General features: G+C 49.0%; 1 protein-coding gene and 1 pseudogene across 1 annotated transcript in view; one reads left to right on the top strand and one right to left on the bottom strand.

Moving 5' to 3' along the window:
- LOC134984880 (zinc finger protein 850-like) overlaps positions 1-18654 on the top strand; it is a 213417-nt pseudogene that overhangs the window by 137103 nt on the left and 57660 nt on the right.
- The window catches only part of LOC134984881 (zinc finger protein 432-like), a 55015-nt gene that overhangs the window by 10397 nt on the left and 25964 nt on the right, over positions 1-18654 (bottom strand). Inside the window, exons 3-5 of the mRNA XM_063950358.1 lie at positions 16719-16797; positions 16503-16600; positions 16243-16354 (exon numbers count right to left, since the gene is read on the bottom strand). Coding sequence (XP_063806428.1) covers positions 16243-16354; positions 16503-16600; positions 16719-16797 — 289 coding nt within the window. The remainder of the gene's footprint in view (positions 1-16242; positions 16355-16502; positions 16601-16718; positions 16798-18654) is intronic.

The following is an 18654-nucleotide window of genomic DNA, read 5'->3' as shown; positions in this document are numbered from 1 at the left end:
ATTTGCAAAGCCCAGGAAATGCTGAAGCGCCTTCAAACTAGTGGGCTGCACCCAATCCAGGACTGCCTGTACCTTGGAACCCTCCATTTGGAAACCTTCTGGGGAGATAATATATCCTAAAAATGCGATTTGCTGAACTTCAAATTCGCACTTCTCCAGCTTCGCCCCAAGCCGGTGGTCTCTGAGTTTCTGGAGGACTAAGCGTACATGCTTCCGATGTTCCTCCAGGGAATGGGAGAAGATTAGGATGTCATCTAAGTATACAACTAAGAATCTATCCAAATATTCCCTGAGCACATCGATCATGAAATCCTGGAAGACTGCCGGGGCATTACAGAGCCCAAAAGGCATCACCAAATATTCATAATGCCCTGAGTGCGTATTAAAGGCAGTCTTCCATTCATCCCCCTCTCTTATTCGGATTAGATTGTACGCACCGCGTAGGTCAATCTTAGAAAAAATGGTGGCAGTACGAAGCTGGTAAAACAAGACCGAAATGAGAGGCAGTGGGTATGAGTTTTTAATCGTGATACGGTTCAATTCCCTGAAGTCGATGCAGGGTCGCAACGAACCGTCCTTTTTACCCACGAAGAAGAACCCCGACCCAACTGGAGACTGTGAAGGTTTGATAAATTCCTTAGCTAAGTTCTCCTGAATGTACTCTACCATAGCCTGAGTCTCAGGACGTGACAGGGAGTACAACCTGCTCTTGGGAAGCTTAGCGTTCGGCAACAAATCAATGGCACAGTCATAGAGGCGATGGGGAGGTAGTACCTCTGCAACTTTTTTGGAGAACACGTCCGCAAAATCTGCATAACACCCTGGCAATCCTGGCAAACTTAGCTGCGAGAGCCTGACTGGAAGGCTCAAGCAACTCCTGAAACAATCAGTACCCCAACTAAGAATCTCCCCAGAGACCCAGTCAAATTGAGGATTGTGGGCCCTTAACCAGGGTAACCCCAACACCAATGGGGCAAAAGTACAGACAGTCACATAAAAGGACAATTTTTCAGAGTGTGTGGCTCCAATAAACAAAGAAATCTGGCTAGTGCAAGAGATAATTTTACCCTGGGATAATGGTTCCCCGTTTAACCCACAAATCTCAATTTCCGATGCCAAGGGTACTAAGGGAACAGAGTGTTTCAGGGCGAATTGGCGGTCCATAAAAACCCCGTCGGCCCCACTGTCCACAAAGGCCTCAGTCTTGACAGTTTGACCGAGGATCTTCAAGGTCACCGGTATGATAAAAGTCTTCTTGGGAAATTCTGACTTCTGGCCTGACAGGATATTTCCCATCACCCTCAGGCCCTGAAGTTTGCCGGCTTTTCTGGGCATACTACCACATGACCTCTATTCCCACAGTACAAACACAACCCTTGCTGTCTCCTCCGCGTCTTCTCACGCGAGGAGAGGCGGGTAGCCCCAATCTGCATAGGCTCCTTGTAAAATTCCTCAGAGTCTGAGGTTCCCTTGGGAAAGAAGGAAACCTCGGTCTCCCTTTCAAGCCTACGCTCTCTCAGCCGTCTATCCACCCGGATGGATAACTGCATGAGCTGATCCAAGCTATCAGGCAAGGGATATTGTACCAGTTGGTCTTTTATCTGGTTAGAAAGACCTCTTCGGTACTGGTGTCTCAGGGCTGGGTCATTCCACTGGGTATCATGGGCCAACCTCCGAAACTCCGTACAGTAAACCTCAACTGGCCTTCGCCCTTGCTTAAGGATCGAAATCTGAGCCTCGGCTGAGGCCATCTTGTCAGGGTCATCATACAACATGCCCAGTGCCGTAAAAAAGCATCAACACTTTTAAGCGACGGACAGTCAGGCTGCAACCCATATGCCCAGACCTGTGGGTCTCCTTGTAGCAAGGAAATCACTATGCCCACCCGCTGAATCTCCGACCCAGAAGACTGAGGCCTAAGCTGGAAATATAGCTTGCAGCTCTCCTTGAAACAAAAGAACTGCAAGCGATCTCCAGAAAAACGATCCAGAAGATTTACTTTCGGCTCCTTAACCCCTGAAGGTGCTGCTACTGCGGGAGCTCCGCCAGCGGCCTGGGAGGTGTGCATTTTAATGGACAAATCATTAAATTGTCGAGTCAGGACCTGCACCTGATCGACCACCTGTTGCAACGTATTTTGAGGGGTATGCTCCATATTCCCACAAAATTTCAACAGGAGTATTAGGCTGCTGAATATGTTATGCACACCAGTGCCTGCAGGAATGTACTGGTGTCTGAACGGAGAGGGATGCAAAACAAATGAACTCACAGACAGACTGGGAAATATGACATTACGTACACAGAAGGTGATAGGGTAACAAAATAAACACAAAGTGAACAGAGAAGCCCAGAGGCTAAGAAACTGGGTGTCTCCCTAGTATTAGGAATGCTCAGATGGAAAAAGCAAGATGTTGTGTTTTAATACGTAGAGAACCCGAAATGCTGTTGCTAAGGGCAACAGCAAAACCCTAAAGGGTTACCAACGGGTGTGGCAGTAAACTCCTTGGTCAGAGATGGAATAATAGACACAAGGAGAGTCTCCACAATCCTAATCCTCACTTGCAGTGCACAGGTTCAGCTTACTGCCACTAAACTAACACCTGAACACCTTGCACAGTGAGAAAGGATTTTGGCAGGCAAGTCTGAGAATACAGCCGCAAACTTGCTAAGTTCACAGAGTAGCAAAAGAACCCCAGCAAGTTAAACGACTGACTCCAGTCTTACTGCTAGGTCTGGATTGGCAGAGTGTAGTACCAAATCCCCAGGCCTATTTGCAGTAAGCAACAACAAATACAAAGCTACACAGTACTGGCTAACTTTCAGGAACTGACTAACCAACAAAGATTCAGCAGCATCTGCTTAACCTGAGAAGAGGGTTTATAAAGCAGGTGCTGTCCACGCCCCACTCAGACCTCACAGACTGTGAGCACAAAAACCAGCACCGGATCCCCTGCCGTGCACAGAGCCTGTACCCACTGCACAGCAAAAGACCCGAACCGGAGTATCAGCTGCGCTCAGGTTACTCCGCTAGCACTTGTCTCCCGGTTGCCATGACGACGTGGCAGCACAGGGCAGGAGACCCTAACAGTTAGATACTTTGGCCTCTGAGGACTTCAAGTTTGGTCAATCAGTTCTGCAGGAACCTCAGCACTCTCCCTCCTGTACTGGGAGCTTTGGTACATCCCCATAGTACTAAATGGACCCCAGCATCCACTAGGACGTAAGAGAAAATAGGATTTTAATTACCTACCGGTAAATCCTTTTCTCGTAGTCCGTACAGGATGCTGGGCACCCGCCCTGTGCTTCGTATTACTGCATTGTTACTTGGTTCAGTATTGTTAGTTCAGCCGTTGCTGAACTGTTCTAAGTTGGTTAGTTTGGCTTTCCTTTTTGTTATGTGTGAGCTGGTGTGAATCTCACCATCTGTGTATTTCCTTCTCTCAAAGTATGTCCGTCTCCTTGGGCACAGTTTCTAGACCGAGTCTGGTAGGAGGGGCATAGAGGGAGGGGCCAGCCCACACTATTAAACTCAAAGTGCCAGTGGCTCCCAAATGACCCGTCTATACCCCATGGTACTAAATGGACCCCAGCATCCTCTACGGACTACGAGAAAAGGATTTACCAGTAGGTAATTAAAATCCTATTTTGACATCCCCATCATCAGTGTCTTACCTCTATATTCTCAATAGTAATAAGGATGATGTGTGTACAGTAAGTATGATAATAGGATTTTAATATACCTACCGGTAATCCTTTTCTCGTAGTCCGTAGAGGATGCTGGGGTCCATTCAGTACTGAGGAAGATAGATGTATATAGCTTAAGCATGTCAGCCATTTTGTTAAGTAGCAGCCATGATGTAGTGAAGTAGAAGTATGCTTTGCTGAGTTAATCAGAATAATGCTGACATTTCATAGTTAGTACATTCTATGCGAAGCAAGGTCGTAGCTATAATTCTTGAAAACATGTTATTAGACAGTCTCTGTGTGTTTAGATTTCTCTGAAGGACACATAGGGGGATGTCAGCCTGAGAGGAGTTGAGGAGAGATGCATTATTGTTTTGAAATATGACGTGTATCAAGTGTTCATGCAAGTAGCTTTTTCTCTATATAATGTCATGCTATATAAAGTGAAGGCAGTCTCATTTTAACGGACATAACTACGTGTGGTGTCAGTTTCCTGGGATTCCCAATCGATTGGTAAACAAAGGGTAACAACAGACAATTGAAGGAGATTGATAAAAGGAGGATTATATCCAACAGTACCATGGGGTATAGACGGGTCCGCAGGAGCCTTCGGCACTTTAAGACTTTTTCACAGTGTGAACTGGCTCCCCCCTCTATGCCCCTCCTCCAGACCTCAGTATAGGAACTATGCCCCTAGGAGACGGACAAAGTTCGAGAGAAGGATTAACATTAAGCCAGTGACAAGATTCACACCAGCTCACACCGTTCAACCATGCCGCACAACATGGCATTCAACTCAACCCATGCAAACGAGCATGAACGACTTTTCAGCAACCGCTGAAGAGCAACTTAACATATAAAACTTGTGTAAGAAGAAAAAATATAATGCAGGAAAAAGAAAGCACTGGGCGGACGCTCAGCATCCTCTACGGACTACGAGAAAAGGATTTACTGGTAGGTATATTAAAATCCTATTTTCTCTTATGTCCTAGAGGATCCTGGGGTCCATGTAGATGTACCAAAGCTCCCAGTATGGGAGGGAGAGCGTGGAGGCTCCTGCCGAACTGACTGACCAAATTAATCATCATCAGCCAAGGTGTCAAACTTGTAAAACTTAGCAAACGTGTTTGTACCTGACCAAGTAGCTGCTTGGCAAATCTGTAAGGCCGAGACACCCCGGGCAGCCGCCCAGGAAGAACCCACTTTCCTCATAGAGTGGGCATTTACCGAACTCTGTATCGGACATCGTGCCGTGGAATGAGCATGCTGAATCGTACATCTGATCCAGCGTGCAATTGTCTGCTTAGAAGCAGGACACCCAATCTTATTGGGATCAAACAGGATAAACAAAGCTTCTGTTTTCCTTATACGAGGTGTTCTCGTGACATAAGTCTTCAAAGCTTTGGCGACATCCAAGGACTATGAAATAGCGGAGGTGTCAGAAGCCACTGGCACCACAACAGGCTGGTTCATATGGAAAGAAGATACAACCTTCAGAAGAAATTGCTGACGCGTTCTTAGTTCAGCCCTATCTTCATGAAAGATCAAACAAGGCCTTGCGGATGCCAAGGCCAACCGCCTGAACACTTTCCAAGAGAGAAACTTTAACTCCACCTCTTTCAGAGGTTCAAACCAATCCGATTTAAGGAACTGCAACCCCATGTTAAGATCCCATGGTGCCGCAGGAGGCACAAATGGTGGTTGGATGCGCAGAACCCCCTTCATGAACATCTGAACCCCAGGAAGGGAAGCCAACTGTTCCGGAAAGAAAATGGACAAGGACGAAATTTGGACCTTGACGGATCCCAATCTTAAACCTGCATCCCCAACAACCTGTAGAAATAGGAGAATACGTCCTAATTGAAACTCCAACACAGAAGAATTCATGGATTCAAACCAAGATACATATTTTCTCCAAATACAATGCTAATGTCTAGACGTTACTCCTTTCCCGGCCTGAATAGGAGTGGGAATGACTTCGTTGTGAATACCCTTTTGGGCTAGGATCTGTCGCTCAACAGCCACGCCATCAAACGTAGCCGCGGTAAGTCTTGATAAACCTACGACCCCTGCTGAAGCAGGTCCTCGCGAAGAGGAAGAGGATCTTCTATCAGTAACTCCTGAAGATCTGGATACCAAGCCCTCCTTGGCCATTCTGGGACAATGAGAATCGCCCGAACCTTTGCTCTTCTTATGATCTTGAGAATTTTCAGAAGTAGTGGAAGTGGAGGGAACACATACACCTACTGGAACTCCCCACGGGTCACCAGTGCAGCCACTGCTATTTCTTGTGGGTCTCTCGACCTGGAACAATATTTCTGAAGCTTCTTGTTGAGACAAGATGCTATCATGTCCACTTGAGGAATGCCCCAACGACTTGCTACCTCTGCAAAGACTTCTTAGTGGAGGCCACATTCTCCTGGATGGAGATCATGTCTGCTGAGAAAGTCTGCTTCACAGTTGTCCACTCCCAGAATGAAGATTGCTGACAGAGCTCATGCATATCTTTCTGTCCAAAGGAGTATTTTTGTCACCTCTGCCATTGCCGCTCCGCTTTTCGTTCCGCCCTGACGGTTTATGTAAGCTACCGCTGTTACATTGTCCGACTGGATCTGTATGGGACGATCTTGAAGAAGATGCGCCGCTTGTAGAAGGCTGTTGTAAACGTCCCTCAACTCCAGAATGTTTATGTGAAGAAGTATTTCTTGACTTGGCCATCTTCCTTGGAAGCTTTCCCCTTGCTTGACTGCTCTCCAACCTTGGAGACTTGCATCCGTGGTCACTAGGATCCAGGCTTGAATCCCGAACCTGCAACCCTCCAGGAGGCGAGAACTTTGTAGCCACTACAGGAGCGAAACTCTGGCTTTCGTTGACAGTATTCTCTGGTGCATGTGTAGATGCGATCCGGACCACTTGTCCAGTAGATCCCACTGGAAAACCCTGGCATGGAATTGGCCATATTGTAGAGCCTCGTAGGCCGCTATCATCTTCCTCAGCAGGCGAATGCACTGATAATCGACACGCGTGCTGGTCTCAAAATTTGTTTGACCATCCTCTGGATCTCCAGAGCCTTTTCCACAGGTAGAAATACTTTCTGTACCTCAGTGTCCAGTATCATTCTCAGAAATCATAACCTTATCGTCGGTTCCAATTGTGATTGTGGAAGGTTTATGATCCAACCGTGCTGTTGAAGCACCGTCAGGGATAGTGCAATGTTTTGCTCTAACTTCTCCCTGGATCTCACTTTTATCAGGAGATCGTCCAGGTACGTCCAGGTAAGGAATTATGTTGACTCCTTTCTTGCGATAGAGAACCATCGTCTCCTCCATCACCTTGGTGAATACTGTCGGTGCCGTGGAGAGTTCGAATGGCAATGTATGGAACTGGTAGTTTCAGTCCTGAACCGCAAATCTCAGATATGTGAATAAACATCTTTGATGTCCACAGACATCATAACTTCCATCTCCTTCAGACTGGAGATTACTGCTCTCAGGGACTCCATCTTGAATTTGAACCTTTTTAGATAAAGGTTCAGCGATTTTAGGTTTAAAATCGGTCTGACCGAACCATCCGGCTTCAGCACCACAAACAGGCTTGAATAAAATCCTTTTTCCTGTTGTAGCCCAGGAACGAAGGTAATTTATTTTTCCTGACATACTTTCTATATTGCTTCCAGTAAATTCCTTCTGTCTTGAAGAGAAACTGGTAAGGCTGATTTGAAAAATCGGCATGGGGGAGATCTTTAAACTCTAGCTTGTAACCTTGGGATACTATTTGTAGTATCCAAGGACGCAGATCTGATTGTACCCAGATCTGGCTGAAGAGTTGTAGGTGTGCCCCCACTTGATCGGACTCCCATAGGGGTTCCTCAGTGCCATGCTGTGGTTTTAGCAGGAGCAGCGTCTGACTTCTGCTCCTGCTATCCTGATGCTGTTGTAGGTTTCCTACCTCTTCCCCACCCTCTTCTTGTGAAGAAGGGGGTTCCTTTGGCTTTTTTTGCGTTTGTTAGGCCGAAAGGACTGTATTGTATGCGAATGATATGCTTTCTTTGCAGGTGCCGCTGCATAAGGAAGAAATGCTGATTTACCTGAGGTAGTCGTCAAAATTATGGCATCCAGCTGGTCCCCAAATAGCGTCTCACCTTTGTAGGGGAGCGCTACAGTATTCCATTTTGATTCTGCATCTGCATTCCACTGGCAAATCCACAGTGCTCTGCCAGCTGAAACCGCTATGCAGACTCCTTTATATGACCGAGAGTTAAGACCATTTCATCTTAATCAACTGTGTCTATATTTGCAAACAAGTTGTCTGACCATTTTAGAATAGCGTTACCTACCCATGCACAAGCAATGGTGGGCCTGAGTAACGTTCCGGTAGCCACCACCAGACTTTCCTTCAGGCCGAGCTGTCCACCATCATGCGGAGAACTTTGGGGCATCAGAAGCGGGCTTCTGGCCCTGGGAGCCTTCGGGAGCAGGCTTCTTGCCTTTAGCACGACCATCTTTGAAGAAGGTGTTCGAAGGACTGCGACGCGGCGGGCATGAAGGGCATCTTCATAGCTAGTGCAGCTGAGGGGAGAAAAGGATACTTACCCGCCGTAGCCATGGCAATCCACGCGTCTAGCACCTCCCCAAAGAGAGCTTGGCCCTTATATGGCAGGCTCTCCACACTCATCCTGGATTCCACGTACAAAGACCAGTTGCATAGCCAGAGACCCCTGCAAGCCGAGACGGATATGGAGGAGATCCCCGCAGCCATGGAGCAATGGAGTCCACCTGGAAACCTGCAGAATCCTGAATATTACGTAAAAATAAATCAACGTCACCTTTATCCAGCGTAGTCGATTCCTCCTGCAGAGCGATCGACCATCTGGCAATAGCTTTTGCAATCCAAGCACAGGCTATAGTAGGCCGCAGTATAGCCCCTGAAGCCGTGTAAATGGATTTCAGCGTAGCATCCACCTTGCGGTCTGCCGGGTCCTTCAATGCGGTAGCCCCCGGGATCGGTAATACCAGCTGTTTTGACAGCCTGGAGACAGAGGCGTCCACAATCGGCGGAGACTCCCACCTTTTTCTATCCTCCTCTGGGAAGGGAAAAGCAACCAAGACCCTCTTAGGGATCTTAAACTTTTTCTCCGGATTTTCCCAGGCTTTCTCAAAGATAGTGTTTAATTCTTTAGACACTGGGAAAGTGAGGGGGGGCTTTTTACTGTCCGTGAAAAAGGCCTCCTCAACCTGCTCAGGCGTTGTGTCAGTAATGTGCAACACCTCCCTCACAGCATCGATCATTAATTGCACCCCCTTAGCAAGTGATGCCGTTCCCCGTGACATATTCCCATCACCGCCCGCTGTGTCAGAATCAGTGTCCGTGTCATCCTGCAAGTGCACGTTTGTGAGAATGTACCACAGGGGACCCCGAGGAGGCAGCATCAGACCATACAACCATAGAAGATTGCAGCACTTGAGTTGCCTGTTCAGTTCTAGCAACCCTGTCAGAAATCTGAGAAATAGTCCTCCTGAGAGAGACTAACCATTCCGGCTCTCTAACTGGAATCTGCGCTACAACAGTGCAATCCTGATTACATGGAATGGAGTCTTCCTGGAAAGACAAATCCTCTGCAGCATATGAAACACTGTCCCTAGACATGTTGTCTCACACACACACACACACACACACACACACACACACACACACACACACACACACACACACACACACACCACACCACACAAACACGCAGGTTACTGGGCAGACAGAGTTTCCCCCCCAAGAATGGCAGAGAGACACAGAGATTGGAGTCAACCCACACATGGGGCTATTATAGGTATAGGGAGACCCCAAACCAGCGCTGACTGTGCCCCTTAATAGGTGACAGCCTTCCACAGCCTTCCCCTCCCTTCTACACCCCCCTGGTACCGTACAGATTGCTGGAGGTGCTCTGGAGGGACCTGGACATCCGCTGGCAGTGAGCGGCAGGCAGGAAAATGGCGCTGAACGCTGCTGGGTCCGCTCTGAGGAGAAGCTCCACCCCCGCAATGGCGCCGGCTTCTCGCTCTACTTTAGTTACACTGGCCCGAAGGATTTTCTGCTGGCTGAGATCCGCGGACACCAACAGGCTGGACAGGTCAGTGTAGGGTCTGGAGCAGGATCAGGGCGTGCCTCCTAGTGCCGCACCGCAGTACCGCTGAGCAGTTCTGGAGCGGAGCTTTACCCGCAAGCCGCCGTCTTCACACTGACACCCCGCTTGTGAGGGGGGACAGTGACTTACTCGCCAACTTCAGTTCTGTAAGGGGGTGGCGGCTGGCTGCTGGGGCGAGTGGTCCACTGTGGCAGGTCGCGATCGATTACCTCTGGAGCTCAATGTCCCGACAGCGCTCCCCCCCCCCCCCCTCTCTCCTCAGTCCCTCGATGCAGGCAGGCTATCGCCAGCAGCCTCCTGTAAAGAAATAAACTCTAAAAAAAACTTTTTACCAAGGAAGCTCAGGAGATCTCCCCTAGCTGTGACCGGCTCCTCCGGGCACATTTTCTAAACTGAGTCTGGTAGGTGGGGCATAGAGGGAGGAGCCAGCCCACACTATTAAACTCTTAAAGTGCCAATGGCTCCTGGTGGACCAGTCTATACCCCATGGTACTAATATGGACCCCAGCATCCTCTAGGACGTAAGAGAAAACATAGGTACCACACAGTGACATGATGTGAGGGGGAGAACAGGAGTATAATAAGGGCTGATGGCAACTGATGTATGAGATACACCAGAGTGTGGGGAGGAGACTGGTCATATATCTGGACTGGTAACACACAGTGACATGATGTGAGGAAGAGAGCAGGAGTATAATACTGGCAGATGGCTCCTGATGTATGAGATACACCAGAGAGTGTGGGGAGGAGACTAGTCAGATCTCTGGGCTGGTAACACACAGTGACATGATGTGAGGGGGAGAGCAGGAGTATAATAGGGGCTGATGGTTCCTGACTCCCCCACTGGGCAGATACATTTCCCTCATTAGTCTATACTGACAGAGGAGGGTGTAGGATAAGAGATTGCTGTAGTGACTGAGCAAGGAGAATATGTGACTCTTTTCTGTAATAATAAGATTTTACTCACCGGTAAATCTATTTCTCGTAGACCGTAGTGGATGCTGGGGACTCCGTAAGGATCATGGGGAATAGCGGCTCCGCAGGAGACTGGGCACAACTAAGAAAGATTTAGGAATACCTGGTGTGCACTGGCTCCTCCCTCTATGACCCTCCTCCAGACCTCAGTTAGGATACCGTGCCCGGAAGAGCTGACACAATAAGGAAAGGATTTGGAATCACGGGTAAGACTCATACCAGCCACACCAATCACACCGTATAACTCGTGATATTATACCCAGTTAACAGTATGAAATATAACTGAGCCTCTCAACAGATGACTCTCAACAATAACCCTTTAGTTAAACAATAAATATATACAAGTATTGCAGACAATCCGCATTTGGGATGGGCGCCCAGCATCCACTACGGACTACGAGAAATAGATTTACCGGTGAGTAAAATCTTATTTTCTCTGACGTCCTAAGTGGATGCTGGGGACTCCGTAAGGACCATGGGGATTATACCAAAGCTCCCAAACGGGCGGGAGAGTGTGGATGACTCTGCAGCACCGAATGAGCAAACTCTAGGTCCTCCTCAGCCAGTGTATCAAACTTGTAGAATCTTGCAAATGTGTTTGACCCCGACCAAGTAGCTGCTCGGCAAAGTTGTAAAGCCGAGACCCCTCGGGCAGCCGCCCAAGAAGAGCCCACCTTCCTTGTGGAATGGGCTTTCACTGATCTAGGATGCGGCAGTCCAGCCGCAGAGTGTGCAAGCTGAATCGTGCTACAGATCCAGCGAGCAATAGTCTGCTTTGAAGCAGGAGCACCCAGCTTGTTGGGTGCGTACAGGATAAATAACGAGTCAGTTTTCCTGACTCCAGCCGTCCTGGAAACATACATTTTCAGGGCCCTGACTACGTCCAGCAACTTGGAATCTTTCAAGTCCTTAGTAGCCGCAGGCACCACAATAGGTTGGTTCAAATGAAAAGCTGATACCACCTTAGGTAGGAATTGGGAACGAGTCCTCAACTCTGCCCTGTCCATATGGAAAATCAGATAAGGGCTTTTACACGACAAAGCCTCCAATTCTGACACACGCCTGGCCGAGGCCAAGGTCAACAGCATGACCACTTTCCACGTGAGATACTTTAGCTCCACGGTTTTAAGTGGCTCAAAACAATGCGACTTTAGTAAATCCAACACAACGTTGAGATCCCAAGGTGCGACAGGAGGCACAAAAGGAGGCTGAATATGCAGCACTCCTTTAACAAAAGTCTGAATTTCAGGCAGTGAAGCCAGTTCTTTTTGGAAGAAAATTGACAGAGCCGAAATCTGGACCTTAATGGAACCCAATTTTAGGCCCATAGTCACCACCGACTGTAGGAAGTGCAAGAATCGACCCAGCTGAAATTCCTCCGTTGGGGCCTTCCTGGCCTCACACCAAGCAACATATTTCCGCCATATGCGGTGATAATGGTTTGCGGTCACATCCTTCCTGGCTTTGATCAGTGTAGGAATGACTTCCTCTGGAATGCCCTTTTCCTTTAGGATCCGGTGTTCAACCGCCATGCCGTCAAACGCAGCCACGGTAAGTCTTGGAACAGACAGGGCCCCTGCTGCAGCAGGTCCTGTCTGAGCGGTAGAGGCCATGGGTCCTCTGATATCATTTCTTGAAGTTCTGGGTACCAAGCTCTTCTTGGCCAATCCGGAACAATGAGTATAGTTCTTACTCTTCTCCTTCTTATTATCCTCAGTACCTTGGGTATGAGAGGAAGAGGAGGGAACACATAAACCGACTGGTACACCCACGGTGTCACTAGAGCGTCCACTGCTATCGCCTGAGGGTCTCTTGACCTGGCGCAATATTTTTCTAGCTTTTTGTTGAGGCGGGACGCCATCATGTCCACCTTGAAGACTTCTGAATGAAGTCCCCACTCTGCCGGGTGGAGGTCGTGCCTGCTGAGGAAGTCTGCTTCCCAGTTGTCCACTCCCGGAATGAACACTGCTGACCGTGCTAACACGTGATTTTCCGCCCATCGGAGAATCCTTGTGGCTTCTGCCATCGCCATCCTGCTTCTCGTGCCGCCCTGTCGGTTTACATGGGCGACCGCGGTGATGTTGTCTGACTGGATCAGTACTGGCTGGCTTTGAAGCAGGGGTCTTGCCTGACTTAGGGCATTGTAAATGGCCCTTAGTTCCAGAATATTTATCTGCAGGGAAATCTCCTGGCTTGACCATAGTCCTTGGAAATTTCTTCCCTGTGTGACTGCCCCCAGCCTCGAAGGCTGGCATCCGTGGTCACCAGGACCCAGTCCTGTATGCCGAATCTGCGGCCCTCCAGAAGATGAGCACTCTGCAGCCACCACAGTAGAGACACCCTGGTCCTTGCAGACAGGGTTATCATCCGATGCATCTGAAGATGCGATCCGGACCACTTGTCCAACAGATCCCACTGAAAGATCCTTGCATGGAACCTTCCGAATGGAATTGCTTCGTAAGAAGCTACCATCTTTCCCAGGACTCGCGTGCAGTGGTGCACCGACACCTGTTTTGGTTTTAGGAGGTCTCTGACTAGAGATGACAACTCCTTGGCCTTCTCCTCCGGGAGAAACACCTTTTTCTGTTCTGTGTCCAGAACCATCCCCAGGAACAATAGACGCGTTGTAGGAACCAGCTGCGACTTTGGAATATTCAGGATCCAGCCGTGCTGTTGCAGCACTTTCCGAGCAAGTGCTACTCCGATCAACAACTGTTCCCTGGACCTCGCCTTTATAAGGAGATCGTCCAAGTACGGGATAATTATAACTCCCTTTTTTCGAAGGAGTATCATCATTTCGGCCATTACCTTGGTAAATACCCTTGGTGCCGTGGACAGACCAAACGGCAACGTCTGGAATTGGTAATGACAGTCCTGTACCACAAATCTGAGGTACTCCTGGTGAGGAGGGTAAATGGGGACATTCAGGTAAGCATCCTAGATGTCCAGTGATACCATGTAATCCCCATTCTCCAGGCTTGAAATAACAGCCCTGAGCGATTCCATCTTGAACTTGAATCTTTTTATATAAGTGTTCAAGGATTTCAAATTTAAAATGGGTCTCACCGAACCGTCCGGTTTCGGTACCACAAACATTGTGGAATAGTAACCCCGTCCTTGTTGAAGGAGGGGCACCTTGACTATCACCTGCTGCGAATACAGCTTGTGAATTGCCTACAGCACTGCCTCCCTGTCCGAGGGAGTTGTTGGCAAGGCAGATTTGAGGAAACGGGAGGGGGAGACGTCTCGAATTCCAGCTTGTACCCCTGAGATACCACTTGTAGAATCCAGGGATCCACCCGTGAGCAAGCCCACTGATCGCTGAAGTTCTTGAGACCTAGCTCCGCCTGTGGAGCCCCAGCGTCATGCGGTGGACTTAGAGGAAGCGGGGGAGGACATTTGTTCCTGGGAACTGGCTGTATTTTGCAGCTTTTTCCCTCTACCTCTGCCTCTGGGCAGAAAGGACGCGCCTCTAACCCGCTTGCCTTTCTGGGGCCGAAAGGACTGTACCTGATAATACGGTGCTTTCTTTGGCTGTGAGGGAACATGGGGTAAAAATGCTGATTTCCCAGCTGTTGCCGTGGAAACTAGGTCAGAGAGACCATCCCCAAACAACTCCTCACCCTTGTAAGGCAAAACTTCCATGTGCCTTCTAGAATCAATATTTTCTGACAGAACACACAGCTGCAGTACTGCACATCCATGCTGAAGTAATAGCTGGTTTCAGAGTGTGTATAAACAGACTTCAGGATAGCCTCCTGCTTTCTTTCAGCAGGTTCCTTGAGGGCGGCCGTGTCCGGAGATGGCAGTGCCACCTTCTTTGACAGACGTGTGAGCGCCTTATCCACCCTAGGGGATGTCTCCCAACGTAACCTGTTCTCTGGCGGGAAAGGGTACGCCATTAGTAACTTTTTAGAAATTACCAGTTTCTTATCGGGGGAAGCCCACGCTTCTTCACACACTTCATTTAATTCCTCAGATGGGGGAAAAACCACTGGTAGTTTTTTCTCCCCAAACATAATACCCTTTTTTGTGGTACCTGGGGTAACATCAGAAATGTGCAACACATTTTTCATTGCCGTAATCATGCAACGTGTGGCTCTATTGGAATGTACACTACATCGTCGTCGACACTGGAGTCAGTATCCGTGTCGACATCTGTGTCTGCCATCTGAGGTAGCGGGCGTTTTAGAGCCCCTGATGGCTTTTGAGACACCTGGGCAGGCACGAGCTGAGAAGCCGGCTGTCCCACATCTTCTATGTCGTCAAACCTTTTATGTAAGGAGTTGACACTATCACGTAATTCCTTCCACATGTCCATCCATTCAGGTGTCGGCCCCGCAGGGGGTGACATCACATTTATCGGCACCTGCTCCGCCTCCACCTCCACATAAGCCTCCTCATCAATCATCGACACAGCCGCACCGACACACCGCACACTCACAGGGAATGCTCTGACTGAGGACAGGACCCCACAAAGCCCTTTGGGGAGACAGAGAGAGAGTATGCCAGCACACACCAGAGCGCTATATAATACAGGGATTCACACTACACACAGTGATTTTTCCCCTATAGCTGCTAATATTATACAGATTGCGCCTAAATTTAGTGCCCCCCCTCTCTTTTTTACCGTATGGAGTCTGGAAACTGCAGGGGAGACCTGGGGAGCGATCATTCCAGCGGAGCTGTGAGGGAAAATGGCGCCAGTGTGCTGAGGGAGATAGCCCCGCCCCTTTTCCGGCTGACTTCTCCCGCTTTTTTATATATATTTTTGATAGGGGTTTTTACACATATATAGTCTTAATGACTATATTATGTGTTAATTTGCCAAGTAAGGTACTCTTATTGCTGCTCAGGGCACCCACCCCCCCATCGCCCTGCACCCTCAGTGACCGGAGTGTGAGGTGTGCATGAGGAGCAATGGCGCACAGCTGCAGTGCTGTGCGCTACCTTAATGAAGACCGAAGTCTTCTGCTGCCGATTTCCAGGAACGTCTTCTTGCTTCTGGCTCTGCAAGGGGGACGGCGGCGCGGCTCCGGGACCGGAAGACCGAGGCTGGGCCTGTGTTCGATCCCTCTAGAGCTAATTGTGTCCAGTAGCCTAGAAGCCCAAGCTAGCTGCAAGCAGGTAGGTTCGCTTCTCTCCCCTAAGTCCCTCGTAGCAGTGAGTCTGTTGCCAGCAGATCTCACTGAAAATAAAAAACCTAAAATATACTTTCTTTTCTAGGAGCTCAGGAGAGCCCCTAGTGTGCAACCAGCTCGGCCGGGCACAAAATTCTAACTGAGGTCTGGAGGAGGGTCATAGAGGGAGGAGCCAGTGCACACCAGGTAGTCCTAAATCTTTCTTAGTTGTGCCCAGTCTCCTGCGGAGCTGCTATTCCCCATGGTCCTTACGGAGTCCCCAGCATCCACTTAGGACGTTAGAGAAAAGTGTTTATTACTCACCTGTGCTGATATCTGTAGGGATCTCCTCCTCCTTACACTGCTGATCACCCCTCACATACGTCTCCTCTTCTCCCTCTATATCATCTGTTTTAATATCAGACAGACGTTCTACCTAAAAAAACAAAACAAAAAAAAACACAACACTATAATGACATTTGGAGAAAACAGTATAATATCAGTGTATAATACACACAGCTCCTCTACAGATCATATAGTGACAGTCACTTTGGTATATTGGGGAGACCCTAAATCCCACCTACCTGATCCTCCTGTGGGGTCCTGTGATTCTCCTCTGTACAATCCTGGGAATACAGAGGACGGGGACATCTCTCTGGGGTATCTCTGTTACTGGGCCCATCTGTAGGAGACACACAGTGACTGAGTACAGTGTATATATGTGATTATCAGATGATGTATGTATATAGGGGCCCCCATACCTGCTCTCCCCTGTACAATACATGACAGTCTCCTCTTACCCAGTGATGTGAGGGGCCGGTGATTCTCCATCATCACATCCTTGTACAGACCCCTGTGTTCCTCTATATACTCCTCCTCCTGCATGGAGACATAGACAGTGACATCCTGATACCTTATAGGAACCTGACACACACAGTGATACAGTCATCACCCAGACACATCCCCTGGTGTTACTGTATAATGCCCCATTCCCAGCAGTCACCTCTCCAGTCATCACCCAGACACTTTCTCTGGTGTTACTGTATAATGCCCCATTCCCAGCAGTCACCTCTCCAGTCATCACCTAGACACAGCCCCTGGTGTTACTGTATAATGTCCCATTCCCAGCAGCCACCTCTCCAGTCATCAACCAGGCACATCCCCGGGTGTTACTGTATAATGTCCCATTCCCAGCAGTCACCTCTCCAGTCATCACCCAGACACGTCCCCTGGTGTTACTGTATAATGTCCCATTCCCAGCAGTCACCTCTCCAGTCATCACCCAGACACGTCCCCCGGTGTTACTGTATAATGTCCCATTCCCAGCAGTCACCTCTCCAGTCATCATCCAGACACATCCCCTGGTGTTACTGTATAATGTCCCATTCCCAGCAGTCACCTCTCCAGTCATCACCCAGACACATCCCCTGGTGTTACTGTATAATGCCCCATTCCCAGCAGTCACCTCTCCAGTCATCACCCAGACACATCCCCCCGGTGTTACTGTATAATGCCCCATTCCCAGCAGTCACCTCTCCAGTCATCACCCAGACACATCCCCCCGGTGTTACTGTATAATGCCCCATTCCCAACAGTCATCACCCACACATCCCCTGGTGTTACTGTATAATGTCCCATTCCCAGCAATCACCTCTCCAGTCATCACCCAGACACATCCCCTGGTGTTACTGTATAATGTTCCATTCCCAGCAGTCACCTCTCCAGTCATCACCCAGACACATCCCCTTGTGTTACTGTATAATGCCCCATTCCCAGCAGTCACCTCTCCAGTCATCACCCAGACACATCCCCTGGTGTTACAGTATAATGTCGCATTCCCCTCTCCAGTCATCACCCAGACACGTCCCCTGGTGTTACTGTATAATGTCCCATTCCCAGCAGTCACCTCTCCAATCATCACACAGACATATCTACTGGTGTTACTGTATAATGTCCCATTCCCAGCAGTCACCTCTCCAGTCATCACCCAGACACATCCCCTGGTGTTACTGTATAATGTCCCATTCCCAGCAGTCACCTCTCCAGTCATCACCCAAACACATCCCCTGGTGTTACTGTATAATTCCCCATTCCCAGCAGTCACCTCTCCAGTCATCACCCAGACACATCCCCCATTCCCAGCAGTCACTTCTCCAGTCATCACCCAGACACGACCCCTGGTGTTACTGTATAATGTCCCATTCCCAGCAGTCACCTCTCCAGTCATCACCCAGACACATCCCCTGGTGTTACTGTATAATGCCTCATTCCCAGCAGTCACCTCTCCAGTCATCACCCAGACACATTCCCTGGTGTTACTGTATAATGTCCCATTCCCAGCAGTCACCTCTCCAGTCATCACCAGACACATCCCCTGGTGTTACTGTATAATGTCCCATTCCCAGCAGTCACATCTCCAGTCATCACCCAGACACGTCCCCTGGTGTTACTGTATAATGCCCCATTCCCAGCAGTCCCCTCTCCAGTCATCACCCAGATACATCCCCTGGTGTTACTGTATAATGTCCCATTCCCAGCAGTCACCTCTCCAGTCATCACCCAGACACATCACCTGGTGTTACTGTATAATGCCCCATTCCCAGCAGTCACCTCTCCAGTCATCACCCAGACACATCCCCTGGTGTTACTGTATAATGCCCCATTCCCGGCAGTCACAACTCCAGTCATCACCCAGACACATCCCCTGGTGTTACTGTATAATGTCCCATTCCCAGC

Source organism: Pseudophryne corroboree (assembly GCF_028390025.1).
Source record: "Pseudophryne corroboree isolate aPseCor3 chromosome 3 unlocalized genomic scaffold, aPseCor3.hap2 SUPER_3_unloc_9, whole genome shotgun sequence".
Taxonomy (NCBI): domain Eukaryota; kingdom Metazoa; phylum Chordata; class Amphibia; order Anura; family Myobatrachidae; genus Pseudophryne; species Pseudophryne corroboree.
Note: the sequence above shows the minus strand (reverse complement) of the source record. Positions and strands in the feature narration are given on the sequence as shown.